At 44.9% G+C, this 21,924-nt stretch overlaps 1 protein-coding gene across 1 annotated transcript in view; it reads left to right on the top strand.

Moving 5' to 3' along the window:
- LOC143783182 (cytochrome P450 11B, mitochondrial-like) overlaps nt 1–21,924 on the top strand; it is a 75,279-nt gene that overhangs the window by 36,672 nt on the left and 16,683 nt on the right. The window contains exons 2-3 of the mRNA XM_077271577.1: nt 2,939–3,094; nt 4,194–4,393. Of these exons, the coding sequence (XP_077127692.1) occupies nt 2,939–3,094; nt 4,194–4,393 (356 nt within the window). The remainder of the gene's footprint in view (nt 1–2,938; nt 3,095–4,193; nt 4,394–21,924) is intronic.

Here is a 21,924-nt window from a genome sequence, read left to right as displayed (position 1 = left end):
CGGAGCAGAAGCAGAGCAGAGCCGCAGCATGTGACGAGCAGAGCAGAGCCGCAGGATGTGGAGAGCAGAGCAGAAGGAGTAGACACCAGGATACACACAGCTGAGGAGGGAAGGCAACAAACAAGGATACAAACAGGTATAGGGCAGAGCTCAGACAGGGACAGACAAGGGAACTAGTTCAGGACAAGGATTCTGGCCCGGGTATGCAGCCTCCAGGGTGGAAGAAACGAGACACACAGAATTGGGTTTGGGTATGCAGCCTCCAGAGAGGCGGAAAACAGGACAGGACCTGGCAACTCCGAAGCAAGATACTAACCGAGAAAATTCCTTGCTCAGGCATCTCCCGGTGGGTGGAAATGTCTTCCACTGACTTGAATGACGTTCGGCTATGTCCAGCGAATATTCGACTAATAAATCGGTGAATATTGCAAATTCGGCGAACGTAATCTGAACCAAACATTGAAACATTTGCCCATCTCTATTGCTGACTACGGTGACCAGAAAAATGCCCACATGAAAAATGCCCACAGGAAAATTGCCCACATGGAAAAATGCTCACAGGAAAAATGCCCACATGAAAAATGCCCACAGGAAAATTGCCCACATGGAAAATTGCCAGTTGCATCATCACAAAGTTTCAGATCCATGATATTTGAGATGCAAGGTGAAGAATGCCCACAGAAAATTGCCCACAGGCTGAATTATATGTTAAATGCTCTGCAGGACAGGGGGATAGTATACAGGTATACATGAGATACTCTGCAGGGCAGAGAATAGTATAGGTGAGATGCTCTGCAGCACAGAAGAATGTCGGCAAAAATTGCCCACATAAAAAACTACCAATAAGTTTATTAAGAGCAGTTTATTAAGGAGGTCTAATGACTACAATAACTCAAGCTTATTAACCAATCATTGCACATCTGCTAATAATTAGCTGCCGGGTGATTGTCCGTGACTTCCATGGGCTCCATACAATACAGCACAACACAGGCAGCAAAGAAAAGGCAGAATGGATGTCAGCAAAGGTCTCTGGGCCCAGGTTACTTCTCCAGGTTCTCCAGGTTCGGTTCACTCCTCCCCAGTCCCAGAGTACGGGTTCTGTTCTTGTCATTCCACTGTGCTAACAATAATTCTACTCTCATTGTGGCGTGTCTGGGCCTAGAGACCCAGGGCGGCACGGTGGCTCAGTGGGTAGCACAGCAGCCTTGCAGCACTGGAGTCCTGGGTTTGGACCCCACTAAGGACGTCATCTGCAAAGAGTTTGTATGTTCTCTCCATGTTTGCGGGGGTTTTCTCTGGGTTCTCCGGTTTCCTCCCACATTCCAAAGACATACTGATAGGGAATTTAGATTGTGAGCCCCAACGGGGACAGCGATGATGTGTGCAAAATGTAAAGCGCTGCGGAATATGTTAGCGCTATATTAAAAATAAAGATTATTATTAGAGACCCTTAGGCTATGTGCACAGGCTGCGGATCCGCAGCTGCTGGTCCGCAAGCGGTTTCCAATGCGTTTACAGTACAATGCACATGCTGCGGAAAAAAAGCGCAGAAACGCAGTGGTTTACATTCCGCAGCATGTCAATTCTTTGTGCAGAACCCGCAGAGGTTCTACACCTGCTCCATAATAAAAAACCGCAGGTGGAATCCGCACAAAAACTGCAGTAAATCCGCAGGAAAAATGTGCAGTTTTTGCCCTGCGGATTTATCAAATCCGCTGCGGAAAAATCCACAGAGGATCATTCTACGTGTGCACATCCCCTTATTGAAATCCACTCTGCATTTCCTTCCATCCTGTGCCTGCACCCGCAGTAGATGTGTGTGATACATAACTAGGTAGCGTCTGTTCACTCTTACTCTCGGCAGCCATAAGTGGACCGGGAAGGCAGTGCAGGCCCCAGACTCACCGCCACTGAAGTCAATGGGAGCGCGGAGCTGCTATGGCACTTCCCCTCCTCTGACAGAATCTCACCTTTCTGCGCTGCCTTCTGGGCTTCCAAGACCATCTATCTCAGCCAGCAGCACCTGCTTTTGGTGGGCACCCACTGAGATGATAATGTATTAGATCTGACCTGCAGTCCCATGTAACCCCACAGATAATGCAGTGATGGCTCCTCTGGATCACACTGCTGCTGGTTCTGCCTGTGCTGCTGCTCTGGGCTGGTGGGAGGAGGCAGAATCAGTGAGAGATGAGAGCAGACTAGATCCATCTACTGCGGAGAATGACAGACTGCTGCACACCACAGATCTTCAGCATGTCTGCACTAGGTCAGCTGTAAATCACAAGGTGATCACATATCATGTGACCATCCTCACCTTTCACCTCCAATATCATAGATCTGAAACTTTGTGATGCTGCAATTGGCAATTTTCCGTGTGGGCAATTTTCTGTGTGGGCAATTTTCCTGTGGGCAATTTTCCGTGTGGGCAATTTTCCGTGTGGGCATTTTTCATGTGGGCAATTTTCCTGTGGGCATTTTCAGGGAACCGCTGACTACAACTCTCATCAGCGACGCCTGGCCTTGCTGACTCTAGCGAGACCAGGCGAGGATCATGACTATAATAGTCAGCACCCACCGCCTGGGAATAGCACTGTTACACGGATGTCATCAGTGTGCACGTGGGCAACAACAGTTCCTCCATGGTGCCGAGGGAATAAAGGACACGTCTGCACTTTCTTCACACGCACACACGATCTGTGTAATACAACTGACATGTGCGACCACCATAGAAAACATTGGGTGGGCGTGTGTCCGTATTTGTGAAGCTTAGAAAAAGTTGGTGTGAATGGGACCTTACTGTAAGGACCATCGCCGGGCATATCCTTCTGATGGGTGGTGGGCATAGTACATGGCAGTGACTAATTCTGAGGGCCCCTGTGCTGGGGCCCAGACCCCCATGAGATGTGTTTAATCCTCCTCCCTGTCTCCTCCTCTGCAGGGAGAACCTGGGCACGCACAGCTCCGTTAATATTCTGCTTCCTCAGGACGTGGCGCGACTCTTCCAGTCTGAGGGTGTCTTTCCCCGCAGGATGAGCATTGAGCCGTGGGCCATCCACAGAGACATGAGGAACCACAAGTCCGGCGTTTTTCTGTTGTGAGTACCTGCTTTCAGAAGGGTTGGTCCGAGCATCTGGTGATTAGATCTGTGGTGGGTTGTCAGGATTCAGATCTGTGTTGTGAGTGGTCAGATCTGTGGTGGGATGTGAGTGGTCAGATCTGTGGCGACTTGTCAGTAGTCAAATCTGTGGTGGGTTATCAGTGATCTGATCTGGGTTGTCAGTGGTCAGATTTGTGGCGGGTTGTCAGAATTAAGATCTGTGTTTTTAGTGGTCAGATCTGTGGTGGGTTGTCAGTGATCTGATTTGGGATGTCAGTGGTCAAATCTGTGGTGGGTTGTCAATGGTCAGATCTGTGGTGGGTTGTCAGTGATCTGATCTGGGATGTCAGTGGTCAAATCTGTGGTGGGTTGTCAATGGTCAGATCTGTGGTGGGTTGTCAGTGATCTGATTTGGGATGTCAGTGGTCAAATCTGTGGTGGGTTGTCAATGATCAGATCTGTGGTGGGTTGTCAGCAGTCAGATCTGTGCTGGGTTGTCAGCGATCAGATCTATGACGGGTTGTCAGTGGTCAGATCTGTTGCAGGTTGTCAGTGGTCAGATCTGTGGTGAGTTGTCCATGGTCAGATCTGTGGTGGGTTTTCCATGGTCAAATCTGTGGTGGGTTGTACGTTGTCAGATCTGTGGTGGGTTTTCCATGGTCAAATCTGTGGTGGGTTGTACGTTGTCAGATCTGTGGTGGGTTGTCCATGGTCAGAACTGTGGTGGGTTGTCCATGGTCAGATCTGTGGTGGGTTGTCCATGGTCATATCTGTGATGGGCTGTTCTTGGTCATATCTGTGGTGGGTTGTCCATGGTCAGATCTGTGGTGGGTTGTCCATGGTCAGATCTGTGGTGGGTTGTTCTTGGTCAGATCTATGGTGGGTTCTCAGTGGTCAAATCTGTGGTGGGTGTTCAGCGGTCAGATCTGTGTTGGGTTGTCAGCTGTCAGATTAGTGGTGGGGTGTCAGTGGACAGATCTATGATGGGTCGTCAGTGGTCAGATCAGTGGTGGGTTGTCCGAGGTCAGACCTGTGGTGGGTGGTCAGCGGTCAGATCTGTGGCAGGTTGTCAGTGCTGGTTTCTGTGTCTACACAGGAACGGAGAAGCCTGGAGATCGGACCGCATAATAATGAACAAGGAGGTTCTGAACCTGAAGGGGGTGAAGAAGTTTCTGCCGTTACTGGATGAGGTCGCCGCCGACTTTGTGTCCCTCATGCAACGGAGGATAAACAAGAACACAAGAGGCGCCCTGACTGTGGACCTGTATGCCGACCTGTTCAGATTCACACTGGAGGGTCAGTAACCCTGGTAACACCACCGATGTAACCTGGGTATCTCCTGTGTATTATTATATACAGTAGGGAAAAAAAGTATTTAGTCAGGCACCAATTGTGCAGGTTCTCCTAATTAAAAAGATGAGAGAGGCCGTAGTTGACATCATAGGTAGACCACAACTATGAGAGTCAAAATGAGAAAACAAATCCAGAAAATCACCTTGTCTGATTTGACAAGATTTATTTTGCAAATTATGGTGGAAAATAAATATTTGGTCATTAACCAAAGTTCATCTCCATATTTTGTTATATATCCTTTGTTGGCAATGACAGAGGTCAAACGTTTTCTGTAAGTCTTCACAAGGTTGGCACACACTGTTGGTGGTATATTGGCCATTCCTCCATGCAAATCTCCTCTAGAGCAGTGTTGTTTTGGGCCTGTAGCAGGGCAACACGGACTTTCAACTCCCTCCAAAGGTTTTCTATCGGGTTGAGATCTGGAGACTAGCTAGGCCACTCCAGAACCTTCATAAACTTCTTACGAAGCCACTCCTTCCATGTCCTGGTGGTGTGCTTGGGATCATTATCATGCTGAAAGAGCCATCCACGTTTCATCTTCAATGCCCTTGCTGATGGGAAGAGGTTTGCACTCAAAATCTCACGATACATGGCTCCATTCATGCCTTCATGTACATGTCCTGGTCCCTTTGCAGAGAAACAGCCCCAAAGCATAATGTTGCCACCCCCATGCTTCACAGTAGGAATGGTGTTCTTTGGATTCAACTCAGCATTCTGTCTCCTCCAAACACGAGTTTTGTTTCTACCAAACAGTTTTACTTTGGTTTCACCAGACCATATGACATTCTCCCAATACTGTTCTGGATAATCCAAATGCTCTCTAGCAAACTTCAGTCGGGCCTGGACATGTACTGGCATTGCAGGATCTGAGTCCCTGGCGGCTGTTATGATCCCAGTGGCTTAGGATCACAAATCTAACCAGCTAAGTCAGAGATAATAGGACAAGCTCTGGGGATGTGGTAACTGGACTGACCGCAAAACCTGATCCTAACAAAACACACTAAAGGTAGCCGTGGAACGTTTCCTGAAATCCTAGACGTCTCTTCACGGCCTGAGAAACTGACTACCCCTAGAGATAAAGTAAGACCTCACTTGCCTCAGAGAAATAACCCCAAAGATATAGAACAGCCCCCCACAAATAATAACGGTGAGTTAAGAGGAAAAGACAAACGCAGAGATGAAACAGGTTAAGCAAATGAGGCCTGCTAACACTAGATAGCAGAAAATAGCAAGGGATCTGTGCGGTCAGTAAAAAACCCTATACAAAAATATCCACGCAGAGAATGCGAGAACCCCCACACCAACTAACGATGTGGGGGGAGCAACTCAGCACCCCAGAGCTACCAGCAAGCAGAGAAATCACATATTAGCAAGCTGGACAAAACTCATAATATTCTAGGAAACATATTGAACATAGATGAGCAAGAATAAGCAAACAGAACTTAGCTTCTCAAGGAGAGACTGATAACGGATGTAGACAGGAGCAATCAGAATAGCACTGAATACAACGACAGCTGTTATGACCCCAATGGCAGAGAGTCTCAAAAGTACATACCAAGTCTGCAAACACAAAAAACCAGCTCATAGGGCAGTGGTAACTGGGCTGACCATATATCTAATCCTAGCACCACAAATAGCAGCAGCCGGGGAACGTGCCTACGTTGGTTCTAGACGTCTCGCGCCAGCCGGAGAACTAACTAACCCTAGAAGGGAAAAGATAGACCTTTCTTGCCTCCAGAGAAAAGACCCCAAAAGTTGGAGACAAGCCCCCAACAAATAATAACGGTGAGGTAAGGAGAAAAGACAAACGTAAGAATGAACTAGATATTTAGCAAAGAGAGGCCCACTGACTAATAGCAGAATATAGTAAGATGACTTATATGGTCAGCAAAAACCCTATCAAAATTTCCACGCTGGATATTCAAGAACCCCCGAACCGTCTAACGGCCCGGGGGGAGAACACCAGCCCCCTAGAGCTTCCAGCAAAATCAGGAATCACATTTAGTACAAGCTGGACAAAAAATAAGAGCAAAGCAAATAACCAAAAAACAAGGAAGCAGGACTTAGCTTAATTTTGCAAGATCCAAGACCAGCAGACAGGAGCAAACAGAAAGGAACTGATTACAACGATGCCAGGCACTGGACTAAGAAACCAGGAAGTTTATATAGCAACACCCCTGGACTAACGACCCAGGTGGGTGCCAAACTGAGGAAAGACAATCCCAGAGTCATATCACTAGTGACCACAAGAGGGAGCCAAAAAAGTCTAATTCACAACAGACAGCAGGCATAGACTGAGAGTCCAAGTGAGCTTAAATAGAAAACCAGCCCACAGATAACGAGACAGCTGATGCCAGTCACAAACCTGCAGAAAGACAGCACTCACACAGTACCACTTGTGACCACAAGAGGGAGCCCAGAAATAGAGTTCACAACAGGCGGCGTAGTGTGTTACTGATGGTAGCCTTTGTTACGGTGGTCCCAGCTCTATGCAGGTCATTCACTAGGTCCCCCCTTGTGGTTCTGGGATGTTTGCTCACCGTTCTTGTGATTATTTTGACCCCATGGGGTGAGATCTTTCATGGAGCCCCAGATCGAGGGAGATTATCAGTGGTCTTATATGTCTTCCATTTTCTTATTATTGCTCCCATAGTTGATTTCATCACACCAAGCTGCTTGCCTATTGCAGATTCAGTCTTTCCAGCCTGGTGCAGGGCTACAATTTTGTTTCTGGTGTCCTTCAACATCTCTTTGGTCTTCACCACAGTGGAGTTTGGAGTGTGACTGTTTGAGGTTGTGGACAGGGGTCTTTTATACTGATAACAAGTTCAAACAGGAGCCATTACTACAGGTAATGAGTGGAGGACAGAGGAGCCTCTTAAAGAAGAAGTTACAGGTCTGTGAGAACCAGATCTTGCAAGTTTTTAGGTGACCAAATACTTATTTTCCATCATAATTTGCAAAATAAATCTTCCAAATCAGACAAGGTGATTTTCTGGATTGTTTTCTCATTTTGACTCTACTAGTTGTGGTCTACCTATGATGTCAAGTACAGGCCTCTCTCATCTTTTTAAGTGGGAGAACTTGCACAATTGGTGGCTGACTAAATACTTTTTTCCCAACTGTATGTACAGCCAGTATAACTTGGGTATCTCCTGTGTATTATTATATACTAGCTGAAAAGGTCAGCATTGCCCGGGCATAGTACCTAACTGTGGTTAGCTATAACAAATTATAATGATAATATTGCACATAAACACATTTCACATCATATATTCAACACTACAGATTTGCAACACAAATTAACTAAACGATTACCTAAGTATTGATAGTATTTTATTTTCAACTCATTCTAGAGCCTTTTGATAAACAACATTTTTGGTTTTTCCTTCTGGTGCAAAGATGAACATATTTTTGGCAGTTCCAACTCTTGAACAGGCCACGTAAAGTTGACCATGAGAAAAGCATGGAGATTGCACATCGATCCCTACTACATTCGAGGACTGTCCCTGAGCCTTGTTAATGGACATTGCAACTGCCAGTCCAACTAAAAACTGGAGACATTTAAAATCATAAGGCAAATCAGATGGAATGAGTGGAATTCTTGGAATGAAAAAGTCCCCTCCTTTGGCACATCCTGTCAAAATGGTGGCTTCAATTACATGTGTAAACAGGTTCTTAATCAAAGAGTCTTGTTCCATTACACAGCTTTGGTGGATCTAAATTTCTCAACAGCAGAATAGGTGCTCCAGGTTTTAGAAAGAGTTTATGCGTAGGAAGTCCTTGTGGTTCCAAGGTGTTGCGGAACTCTGTTGGCTAGAATAATGCTTGATAAGGGCCTGTTCCTTATCCACTGACTTGTTGGTCGTGCACATACCTGGAAAGAGACTTACATTTTGAAGATTGATCTTGTTAACAAATATTGTGGTCTTCAAAATATAAAAATTTTGCTTCAATAAAACGGTGCTGGCGCCATGCGCAATAGCATCTATCGGCAAGCAGTGCTCTCAATCTGCACATGCGCGGCCCACTGTGTTCCAAGGACCAGTGTGGGAACACGCTCAAGAAAAACAAATTGTCGCTGCTGAACATAGCACGCTCCCGTACTGGTACACGGAACACAACCGGCGCCATTTTGATGAAGCAAAAGGTTTTTAGGATCACAATATTAACCCCTTAACGACTGCCGATACGACTTTTAACGCTGGCAGTTAAGGGGCCTTATTCCTCCTGCACCTCACGCTCCTCCTGTATACACAGCATTTTTTGCAGCACAGCTTTTAGTCGCCTCCTCCGGCAGTACCTCACACTCCTCTTCCATATACAATTGCAAACACTGGATCCTGAGAAAAATTGCTCTAATTAGAATCATAGAATGGTAGAGTTGGAAGGGACCTCCTGGGTCATCTGTACCAACCCCCTGCTCAAAGCAGGATTCACTAAATCATCCCAGACAGATGTCTGTCCAGCCTCTGTGTGAAGACTTCCATTGAAGGAGCACTCACCACCTCTCGTGGCAGCCTGTTTCACCCATTGATCACCCTCACTGTCAAAAAGTTTTTTCTAATATCTAATTTGTCTCCTCCCATTCAGTTTCATTCCATTGCTTCTGGTCTTTCCTTGTGCAAATGAGAATAAAGATGATCCTTCTACAATGTGACAGCCCTTGAGATATTTGTAGACAGCTATTAAGTCTCCTCTCAGTCTTCTTTTTTGCAGCTAAACATTCCAAAATCCTGTAGCTGTTCCTCATAGGACATGGTTTGCAGACCGGTCACCATTCTGATCGCTCTTCTCTGAACTTGCTCTAGTTTGTTGATGTCTTTTTTAAAATGTGGTGCCCAAAACTGGACACAGTATTCCAGATGAGGTCTGACCAAAGAGGAGTAGAGGGCAATAATGACCTCATGTGATCTAGACTGTATGCTTCTGCTAATACATCCCAGGATTGCATTTGCCTTTTTTGCTGCTGCATCACACTGTTGACTCATGTTCAGTCTGTGATCTATTAGTATGCCCAAGTCTTTTTCACATGTGCTGTTGCTTAGCCCTATTCCTCCCATTCTGTATATGCTTTTTTCATTTTTATTGCCCAGATGTAGTACTTTGCATTTTTCAGGACAGAAACCTGTGGTACCCCACTTGAGACATTCTTCCAACTGGATGTGCAGCCATTTACGACCACTCTTTGGGTCCGATCACTAAGCCAGTTATGAATCCACCTAACAGTTGCCTTGTCCATTCCATACTTAGTCATTTTTTCAATAAGGATTGTGTGAGATACTTTGTCAAATGCTTTGCTGAAGTCAAGATATACTATACCTACAGCATTTCCCTGATTCACCCAGTCAGTGATTCTGTCATAGAAGGAAATTAAGTTAGTCTGACATGACCTATTGGTTACAAACCCATGCTGACTCTGGTTAATCACTTCATTCTTATCCAGGTACTTACATACATGTTGTTTAATAATTTGTTCAAAGATCTTTCCTGGTATAGACGTCAGACTCACCGGCCTATAGTTCCCTGGGTCCACCTTGTTCCCCTTTTTGAAGATAGGAACAACATTTGCTCTTCTCCAGTCTTCTGGGACTTCTCCTGTTGTCCAAGAATTTTCTAAGATTATGGAGAGTGGTTCAAAAATTTCTTCTGCTATCTCCTTCAGTACTCTGGGGTGTAATTCATCTGGACCTGGAGGCTTGAATTCATTTATGTTAGCTAAGTGTTTCCTCACTGTCTTTCTGTTTATAGGTATCCTGGATTCTTCTATTCCTTTAATAGGACAGTGAAAATCAGTTGATGTTACATTTCCTTCCTGAGAGAAAACAGATGCAAAATAGGAATTTAAAAGTTCGGCCTTCTCAACATCCTTTCTTACCATTGCAATAAAGCGTATTGTATACACAGCCTACTTCTTCTGCAGCACCACACTTTTCTCCTTTAGACCTTGTTCACACGTTATTTGGTTAATATTTTTACCTCAGTATTTGTAAGCTAAAACTTGTAGTAAAACAATCAGAGGAAAAGTATATTAGAAACACGTCACCACTTGTGTATTTTTCTCCCACTCCTGGTTTTGGCTTATAAATACTGAGGTAAAATACTGACCAAATACTGAACGTGTGATTGCGGCCTTACACAGCCTCCACCTGCAGCGCCTCACTCTTCTCTATACACAGCCTCATACTGCAGCAGCACCTCACTTCTCTCATTTTCCCATCACGCCTCTCATTTTCCCCCTCTGTCAGGAATCCCACTGTATGTCAGGGATCCCACCAATAATATGTCACGGTTCACGGGGAGGATACCTTTAACATCCCCACCACTCACACCAATTTGTCATGAACCGGGGTTGTTTGGTTGGCCCTGTTTTTTTCTGAAGGGGATTTATCTATATCCCACTTCCCAGTTCCGGTTTGGAACCTGCAGCTCTCTGGAGCCCCCTTACCCTTAGGTCAGTCAGGGTACTGCACCTAGGATAATTAGTCGCCAGAAAGGCTGTCCTACTTTGTACTGGCGGGAACAATAATTATCAATGCCGCCGGTCACTACAAAGCCTCCCGATCGCACAGGAAAAATTCCGCTGCCACCAGCTCCGATTTCGTAATTATTAACGGGTCCGGAGCCAACCCAGATTAGTAGCGCAATTCACTTCAGAGGACCTGACAGTTTGTTATAGAGCAAGGAGAGACAAACTAGTAGTTTTATATTTTTCTCCAAAAATAGGTAGGCAGTGTTTACAAAGTATAAAAAGATATTATAAAGAAGACAATTATCATATGTGCAATACAATTACAAATAAAATGGGATTAACGTAGAAAAATCACTTAAATTTAATTATGTCATCTTATCTCATGGCCGACCGTGTGCTGTGGAGGAGGGATGCATCTAGATGCTTAGCAGGCATCTGTACAGCAGCTAGACCCCAGACAAAAGACACATGAAGCCTCCTGCTTCACTCAGTTATTTCCTAGCCTAAAACCAAAGCCCTACCCCTGTGGTGACCTCACCTAGAGGCAGGATGCTCCCTTGTCTTAACATTATGAAAACCCATCATCCCACATATCTTGGCATAGGAACCTCGTATGAAGACGACACATTGATCAGGAGGTGCACCACGTTGAGGCGATTCTTTTAAGTGTAAATATGGTGTGGGTACACGGCCCGCTTACGGAGAAACCCACTCTTTGCACTCGTTGGGTTTAGCTTCTAGCAGTTTCAGTGAGTTATAGATCCCTTGATGGACGTCCGGAATATATAATTCTTATATCTCTAACCCTGATCAATGCCACTATATATAACCTTAAACGAACAATAGAAGCTCATGGTTTCTACACCAGTTTCAACCAGTACCAGGTGGGAGGGGGAATGAGTAGTTTAGGGAGACCTGCTTGCAGCTCAAAGCCATAAAACTGCTCAGTGGGGGCTGCTACACATTGGTATCAGGTTGCACAGAGTGTGTCAGCCATAGGTCTTTGTTTTTGTATCAGCGAATGCAGTGGGGAAGAAAGGGGGATCGAATCTGCAGTGTGTGTCTGTGCCATGGTACCTTCTAGAACTTAACTCCACAATATGGCATTTTTACATTATCGCGACACCCTCAAATCTCTCAATTTCCCCTTCACATCTCTCATTTTCCCCCTCACATCTCTCATTTTCCCCTCACTCCTCTCATTTTCCCTCTCACACCTCTCATTTTCCCCCCTCACACCTGTCATTTTCCGATCACTACACTATTTTCCCCTCACTCCTCTCATTTTCCACTCACCTCTTCCTTTTCACCTCACACCTCTCATTTTCACCTCACACCTCATTTTCCTTTCACTCCTCTCATTTTCCCCTCACTCCTGTGTTCCCCTCATACATGCACAACAACTTCCTGTTATGAGCACAGTGGTGTAATCCATGAGGCTCCTCTCTTTCCTTGATGTCATGCCTCACAGGAGCAACTCCATTCTAGACACAACACAGCTAGATGTGGCCTGTGCCTGCCGCGCACTGATACTTTAAAGGAGGTGGCCCTGATTGTAGCTCGCAGCGGCTGGGACGTCACAGCCGGTGAGTTTTGCAGGGTGGCTTTTGAGGTGAATGTGTCTCCGCCCGTGTGCGCTAACAACATGGGCCGTGTGGACAGGGCTTTGCGTGTGGAGTGGGCGTGGCTTGATACATACATACACACATACATACACTCAATTTTATATATATAGATGTACAGCCGGTACAACCTGGGCATCGCCTGTATATAATTATACATGTACAGCTGGTATAACCTGGGCATCTCCTGAATATAATTATATGTACAACAGGTGTAACCTGGGCATCTCCTGTATATAATTATATATGTACAGCCGGTATAACCTTACATAGTTACATAGTTATTAAGGTTGAAGGAAGACTGTAAGTCCATCTAGTCCAACCCATAGCCTAACCTAACATGCCCTAACATGTTGATCCAGGGGAAGGCAAAAAAACCCCATGTGGCAAAGAGTAACTCCACCATGGGGAAAAAAATTCCTTCCCGACTCCACATACGGCAATCAGACTAGTTCCCTGGATCAACGCCTTATCAAGGAATCTAGTGTATATACCCTGTAACATTATACTTTTCCAGAAAGGTATCCAGTCCCCTCTTAAATTTAATTAATGAATCACTCATTACATCATACGGCAGAGAGTTCCATAGTCTCACTGCTCTTACAGTAAAGAATCCGCGTCTGTTATTATGCTTAAACCTTCTTTCCTCCAGACGTAGAGGATGCCCCCTTGTCCCTGTCACCGGTCTATGATTAAAAAGATCATCAGAAAGGTCTTTGTACTGTCCCCTCATATATTTATACATTAACATAAGATCACCCCTTAGTCTTCGTTTTTCCAAACTAAATAGCCCCAAGTGTAATAACCTATCTTGGTATTGCAGACCCCCCAGTCCTCTAATAACCTTGGTCGCTCTTCTCTGCACCCGCTCCAGTTCAGCTATGTCTTTCTTATACACCGGAGACCAGAACTGTGCACAGTATTCTAAGTGTGGTCGAACTAGTGACTTGTATAGAGGTAAAATTATGTTCTCCTCATGAGCATCTATGCCTCTTTTATTGCATCCCATTATTTTATTTGTCTTTGTAGCAGCTGCCTGACACTGGCCACTAAATGTGAGTTTGTCATCCACCCATACACCCAGGTCTTTTTCATTGACGGTTTTGCCCAGAGTTTTAGAATTAAGCACATAGTTATACATCTTATTACTTCTACCCAAGTGCATGACCTTACATTTATCCCCATTAAAGCTCATTTGCCATTTATCAGCCCAAGCTTCTAGTTTACATAAATCATCCTGTAATATAAAATTGTCCTCCCCTGTATAGATTACCCTGCAGAGTTTAGTGTCATCTGCAAATATTGAAATTCTACTCTGAATGCCCCCTACAAGGTCATTAATAAATATGTTAAAAAGAAGAGGGCCCAATACTGACCCCTGTGGTACCCCACTGCTAACCGCAACCCAGTCCGAGTGTGCTCCATTAATAACCACCCTTTGTTTCCTATCCCTGAGCCAGCTCTCAACCCACTTGCACATATTTTCCCCTATCCCCATTATTCTCATTTTATGTATCAACCTTTTGTGTGGCACCGTATCAAAAGCTTTTGAAAAGTCCATATACACTACGTCCACTGGGTTCCCTTGGTCCAGCCCGGAACTTACCTCTTCATAGAAGCTGATCAGATTAGTCTGACATGAACGGTCCCTAGTAAACCCGTGCTGATACTGGGTCATGAGGTTATTCCTCTTCAGATACTCCAGTATAGCATCCCTTAGAATGCCCTCCAGGATTTTACCCACAGTAGAGGTGAAGCTTACTGGCCTATAATTACCGAGTTCAGTTTTTGCCCCTTTTTTGAATATTGGCACCACATTTGCTATACGCCAGTCCTGTGGTACAGACCCTGTTATTATGGAGTCTTTAAAGATTAATAATAATGGTCTATCAATGACTGTACTTATTTCCTGCAGTACTCGGGGGTGGATCCCATCCGGGCCCGGAGATTTGTCAATTTTAGTGATTTTTAGACGCCACTGTACTTCCTGCTGGGTTAAGCAGGTGACATTTAATGGGGAATTATTATCACTAGTCATATTGGCTGCCATGGGATTTTCTTTTGTAAATACTGATGAAAAAAAGTCATTTAGCAGATTGGCTTTTTCCTCATCCTCATCCACCATTTCACCCAGACTATTTTTAAGGGGGCCAACACTGTCATTTTTTAGTTTCTTACTATTTATGTAGTTAAAGAATATTTTGGGATTATTTTTACTCTCTCTGGCAATGAGTCTCTCTGTCTCAATCTTTGCTGCCTTGATTTGCTTTTTACAGAATTTATTTAATTTTCTGTATTTATTTAATGCCTCCTCACTACCTACTTCCTTTAATTCTCTAAATGCTTTCTTTTTGTCCCTTATTGCGCCCCTTACAGCTCTATTTAGCCATATTGGTTTCCTCCTATTTCTAGTATGTTTATTCCCATACGGTATATACTGTGCACAGGTCCTATCCAGGAGGCTAATAAACGTCTCCCATTTTCTTTGTGTATTTTTGTGTCTCAGGATATCGTCCCAGTTAATTGCACCAAGATCCTCTCTCATCCGTTGGAAATTTGCCCTCCTGAAGTTTAGTGTCCTTGTCACCCCTCTACTACACATCTTATTAAAGGAGACATGAAAACTTATTATTTTGTGATCACTATTCCCCCAGTGACCCCCAACCCTTATATTTGCTATGCGGTCTGGCCTGTTGGTTAATATTAGGTCTAGCAGTGCCCCCCTTCTTGTTGGGTCCTGAACCAGTTGTCAGAGGTAATTGTCTCTCATAGTTGTCAGACCCCGATTACCTCTACTGGAACTGCAGGTTTCTGTTCCCCAATCTATTTCAGGGTAGTTGAAGTCCCCCATAATAATGACTTCTCCTTGAGTTGCAGCTTCATCTATTTGCTTTACGAGGATATTCTCCATTGCTTCCATTAGTTTTGGAGATTTATAACAAACCCCTATCAGTAATTTATTATTTTTCCCCCTCCCCTTATCTCCACCCACAGGGACTCTACATTTTCATTAGATTCACCTATATTATCACACAGGATGGGTTTTAAGGAAGATTTTACATATAGACACACCCCACCCCCTCGCTTATCTGTACGGTCATTTCTGAACAGGCTATAGCCCTGCAAGTTAACAGCCCAGTCATGGCTCTCATCCAGCCACGTCTCAGATATCCCCACCATGTCATAATTATGCTCCAACAACATTAGTTCTAATTCATCCATTTTGTTGGCGAGGCTTCTGGCATTAGTATACATGCACTTGATGCTCCTCTCTGTACCTCTATTCTTTCTTAAATTACTAACTGTTCTAACCCCACCCCCCATGCCACCGCCACCCCCAACTTCCTTATTTGTGCCCAGCTCTCTATCTGCACTATCTTCCCCTCCTATAAAATGAATACCCTCCCCCCAATCCCTAGTTTAAACACTCCTCCAACCTTCTAACCATTTTCTCCCCCAGCACAGCTGCACCTTCCCCATTGAGGTGCAGCCCGTCCCTAGCGTAGAGCCTGTAGCCCACTGAGAAGTCGGCCCAGTTCTGCAGGAACCCAAACCCCTCCTTCCTACACCAATTCTTGAGCCACTTATTAACCTCCCTAATCTCCCATTGCCTCTCTGGCGTGGCGCGTGGTACAGGCAGGATTTCGGAAAATACCACGTTGGAGGTCCTTGCTTTAAGCTTACGGCCTAATTCCCTGAAATCATCTTTAAGGACCTTCCACCTACCTCTAACTTTGTCATTTGTGCCAATGTGCACCATGACCGCTGGGCATCTCCTGTATATAATTATATATGTACAGCCGGTACAACCTGGGCATCTCCTGTATATAATCATATATGTACAGCCGATATAACCTGGGCATCTCCTGTATATAATTATATATGTACAGCCGGTATAACCTGGGCATCATCTGTATATAATTATATATGTACAGACGGTATAACCTGGGCATCTCCTGAATATAATTATATATGTACAGCCGATATAACCTGGGCATCTCCTGTATATAATTATATATGTACAGCCGGTATAACCTGGGCATCATCTGTATATAATTATATATGTACAGACGGTATAACCTGGGCATCTCCTGAATATAATTATATACGTACAGCCGGTATAACCTGGGTATCTCCTGTATGTAATTATATATGTACAGCTGGTATAACCTGGGCATCTCCTGAATATAATTATATGTACAACCGGTGTAACCTGGGCATCTCCTGTATATAATTATATATGTACAGCCGGTATAACCTGGGCATCTCCTGTATATAATTATATATGTACAGCCGGTACAACCTGGGCATCTCCTGTATATAATTATATATGTACAGCTGGTATAACCTGGGCATCTCCTGAATATAATTATATGTACAACCGGTGTAACCTGGGCATCTCCTGTATATAATTATATATGTACAGCTGGTATAACCTGGGCATATCCTGTATATAATTATATATACACAGCCGGTATAACCTGGGCATCTCCTGAATATAATTATATACGTACAGCCGGTATAACCTGGGTATCTCCTGTATGTAATTATATATGTACAGCTGGTATAACCTGGGTATCTCCTGAATATAATTATATGTACAACCGGTGTAACCTGGGCATCTCCTGTATATAATTATATATGTACAGCCGGTATAACCTGGGCATCTCCTGTATATAATTATATATGTACAGCCGGTACAACCTGGGCATCTCCTGTATATAATTATATATGTACAGCTGGTATAACCTGGGCATCTTCTGAATATAATTATATGTACAACCGGTGTAACCTGGGCATCTCCTGTATATAATTATATATGTACAGCTGGTATAACCTGGGCATATCCTGTATATAATTATATATACACAGCTGGTATAACCTGGGCATCTCCTGTATATAATTATATACGTACAGCCGGTATAACCTGGGCATCTCCTGTATATAATTATATACGTACAGCCGGTATAACCTGGGTATCTCCTGTATATAATTATATATACACAGCTGGTATAACCTGGGCATCTCCTGTATATAATATATGTACAGCTGTAATAACCTGTGCATCTCCTGTATATAATTATATATGTACAGCTGTAATAACCTGGGCATCTCCTGTATGTAATTATATATTTACAGCCGGTATAACCTGGGCATCTCCTGTATGTAATTATATATGTACAGCCGGTATAACCGGGTCATCTCCTGTATATAATTATATATGTACAGCCGGTATAACCTGGGTATCTCCTGTATATAATTATATATACACAGCTGGTATAACCTAGGCATCTCCTGTATATAATTATATACGTACAGCCGGTATAACCTGGGCATCTCCTATATATAATATATGTACAGCTGTAATAACCTGGGCATCTCCTGTATGTAATTATATATGTACAGCCGGTATAACCTGGGCATCTCCTGTATATAATTATATATGTACAGCTGGTATAACCTGGGCATCTCCTGTATATACTGTAATTATATATGTACAGCTGGTATAACCTGAGCATCTCTTGTATATAATTATATATGTACAGCTGTAATAACCTGGGCATCTCCTGTATGTAATTATATATTTACAGCTGTAATAACCTGGGCATCTCCTGTATGTAATTATATATGCACAGCCGGTATAACCTGGGCATCTCCTGTATATAATTATATATACACAGCTGGTATAACCTGGTTATTTCCAGTATATAATTATATATTGTAGAGGTTTGTACTCACTCAGCTGCTCTTGAGGTAGGCACAGGAAATGGTTTTCATGCAATAGGCCAGGCAGGTTTATTTAGCTTCATAAACTCCTCAGGGTGGCAAAACAAAACAAAGCCTTGTCAGGCACAAAGTGAAAACAAAACGTAAAATAAATAGTCCATATGGTATTGCGGGTCCGCCCGCACAGGTCACTGCCTTTTGCAACACACATTGAAGGTAAACACGAACTGCAGGTAAGCATAGCTCCCAACCGTCCCTCATTGTGCGGGACTGTCCCGGATTTGATGCTTTGCCCCGCAGTCCCGCATGGGACGCTCTGATCCCGCAGACAGCAGGAAAAGCGAAACGACACGCCCCCTTGTGTTAAGCCATGCCCCTGTGTTAAGCCAAGTCCTGGGTCACCTCCCGACTCTGACCAACCCCCCCACCCTTCCCCCCCGGCCCCCCGCCTCCCACCCGCCCTCCTTGAAGACGATACTCACCTTGCTCCAGCGATGCCTGGTCTCGGCGTACACAGCTCGTCCTGAATGAGCGGTCACGTGGTACCGCTCATTAAGGTCATGAATATGCGCATATTCATGACCTTAATGAGCGGTATCACGTGACCACTCACGCAGGAAGAAGGTGCTGCGCCGGGAGTTGGGACAGAGCGAGAGGGATGTCTGCGCGGCTGTGCAGTGTGGCACAGGTGAGTATGGGACGGGGGGATGAAGGACATAAGCCGGCGCGCCATGCAAGATGGGAGCTGGAGCGGGGGCGGGGGGGTTGAGATAAGCCATGCATTCAGGGGGGGAGGAATATGAGCCATGCATACAGGGGGGAATATGAGCCATGCATACATCAGGGAATATGAGCCATGCATACATCGGAGAATATGAGCCATGCATACAGGGGGGGGGGATATGAGCCATGTATATGGGATGGGAGGGAGATGAGCCATGCATACAGGAGGGGGGGTCATTATACAGTATTGAGCATCATGTGGGATCATTATACAGTATGGAGAACTGTGTGTGGCCATTATACAGTATTGAGCATCATGTGTGGTCATTATACAGTATGGAGCATCATGTGTGGCCATTATACAGTATGGAGCATCATGTGCAGTCATTATACAATATGGAGCATCATGTGCAGTCATTATACAGTATGGAGCATCATGTGCGGTCATTATACAGTATGGAGCATCATGTGGGGCCATTATACAGTATGGAGCATCATGTGTGGTCATTATACAATATGGAGCATCATGTGCGGTCATTATACAATATGGAGCATCATGTGCAGTCATTATGCAGTATGGAGCATTATGTGCGGTCATTATACAGTATGGAGCATCATGTGCGGTCATTATACAGTATGGAGCATCATGTGTGGTCATTATACAGTATGGAGCATCATGTGCGGTCATTATACAGTATGCAGCATCATGTGCGGCCATTATACAGTATGGAGCATCATGTGCGGTCATTATACAATATGGAGCATCATGTGCGGCCATTATACAGTATGGAGCATCATGTGCGGTCATTATACAGTATGCAGCATCATGTGCGGCCATTATACAGTATGGAGCATCATGTGCGGTCATTATACAATATGGAGCATCATGTGCGGCCATTATACAGTATGGAGCATCATGTGCAGTCATTATACAGTATTGAGCACTGTGTGGCCATTATACAGTATTGAGCATCATGTGTGGCCATTATACAGTATTGAGCATCATGTGTGGCCATTATACGGTATGGAGCACTGTGTGGCCATATTTTTTTGTTTAATTATTGTATATGACACAGTGTGATCAGCAGTGCTAAATGGGTGTGGTTGGGACGTGGATATGGGTGTGACTAATTATGAATGGGTGTGGTCAGAGGCGTGGCCTAAAATTTGCCGTTGCGCGCCGCAAACTTTGTCCCTCTTTCCCATCTTCAAACGTTGGGAGGTATGCAGGTAAGTAGTCCATATAGCCCTGTGGGTCCGCCCACTCAGGTCTGTGTCTTTAACACACATTGTATGTCTGCCCATCTCCAGCGACAGACACTGAATGAGCGACCTAGCCTCCATTTAACCTGCCAAACCACACCCCTGGGTTGCAGTATGTAAGCAGTCATTCCCACCCATCTCTTATGACTGCTCGTAAAACCCGGCCCTGGATTGGCCAAATTACTCTCTAAGCACTATATGTGCTGGAGGATGCTTCCAAGTTCACATCACCGCTGCTAACAGCCGCGATTACACATATCTCCCCTCAAGGACTTGTCCAGCCACCCTCTTATATACCCCCTGCCCAAACCTGGGGTGGGCTTAGCACCTTCTGCCAATAAACAGTGGACTCTCGAGAGAGTGTCAGCATTGCCATGCTGTTTCCCTGACCTATGCTCCACATGGAAGTTAAAATCCTGAAGTTCTAGGAACCACCTGGTCACTTGGGCATTGTTCCCTTTTTTCTCCCTCATCCACTTCAGTGGGGCATGGTCTCACACTAGTCTGAACTTCCTGCCCAAGAGGTAGTATCTTAGAGAGTCCAATGTCCACTTGATGGCTAAACATTCCTTCTCCACTGTGGAATAGTTTTTCTCGCAGGATAACAACTTTGGGCTAAGAAACATGATGGGGTGCTGTTCATCATTCACCTCTTGAGATAAGATCATGCCCAGCCCAACATCTGACCCATCCGTCTGGACAGCAAACTTCTTAGGAGAATTCGGATGTTACCAGCACCGGCTGTTTCCACAGGGCCAGCTTCAGTTCCTGGAAGGCTGTCTCAGCTTCTGGAGACCACTTAGCCATACCCGACTTTGTCCCTTTAAGGAGGTCTGTCAGAGAGGTAGCTATCATGGTGAAGTTTGGAATAAACCAGCGGTAATAGCTCAGAACGCCCAGGAACGCCCTGACCTGCTTCTTTGAGAGGGGTTGTGGCAGGGCCGGACTGGCCATCTGGCAATTCTGGCAAATGCCAGAAGGGCCTGTCTGGTCATGGGCTGCCTTGTCTGGTACCTTGTTAACAGAATCGGTGTTCTCAAGATTCCTATACTGTTAAGAGTTCTGATGGAGCACAAAGTTGCTGACTCCGTCACTTACCCCAGCAGGCCACGGGTGTCATTAGAAATATTGGACTTATAGGAAATCTTCCTTTCCTCCATCCAGGGTAATATTAGTAATATATGCCATCTGGTTCATGGGGACGGGGACAACATGGGCCTGTGTGATTTCAAATGCCAGGGCTGAATTTCATCCCCAGTCCGTACCTGGGTTGTGGCCAGCCCTGGATCGCCTCAACTTTATTTATCCAGGGCTTTATTTCACTCCAGCCTACAACATAGCCCAAGTACCTAGCTTCCTCCATTCCCAAGGCACATTTTTTCGGGTTTATAGAAAACCCTGCCTTCCATAGAGCATCCAGTATGGCCTGGACCTTGTTCAGATGGCTTCCTCAATGCTGGTTGAAGATTACAATGTCATACAGGTAGGCCGCCGCATACCTTTTGTGGGGGGCCTGGATCCTGTCCATGGCTCACTGGAATGTAGCTGGAGTGCCTTGTAACCCAAACAGCATCCTTTTGTATTGGAAGCATCCATCTGGCGTTGAAAAGGCAGTCTTCTCCGTGGCATCTTGGGACATAGGGATTTGCCAATACCCTTTTGTGAGG

This window comes from Ranitomeya variabilis, chromosome 6 (genome assembly GCF_051348905.1).
Source record: "Ranitomeya variabilis isolate aRanVar5 chromosome 6, aRanVar5.hap1, whole genome shotgun sequence".
Taxonomy (NCBI): Eukaryota; Metazoa; Chordata; class Amphibia; order Anura; family Dendrobatidae; genus Ranitomeya; species Ranitomeya variabilis.
This window is presented reverse-complemented; position numbering and strand designations above follow the sequence as displayed.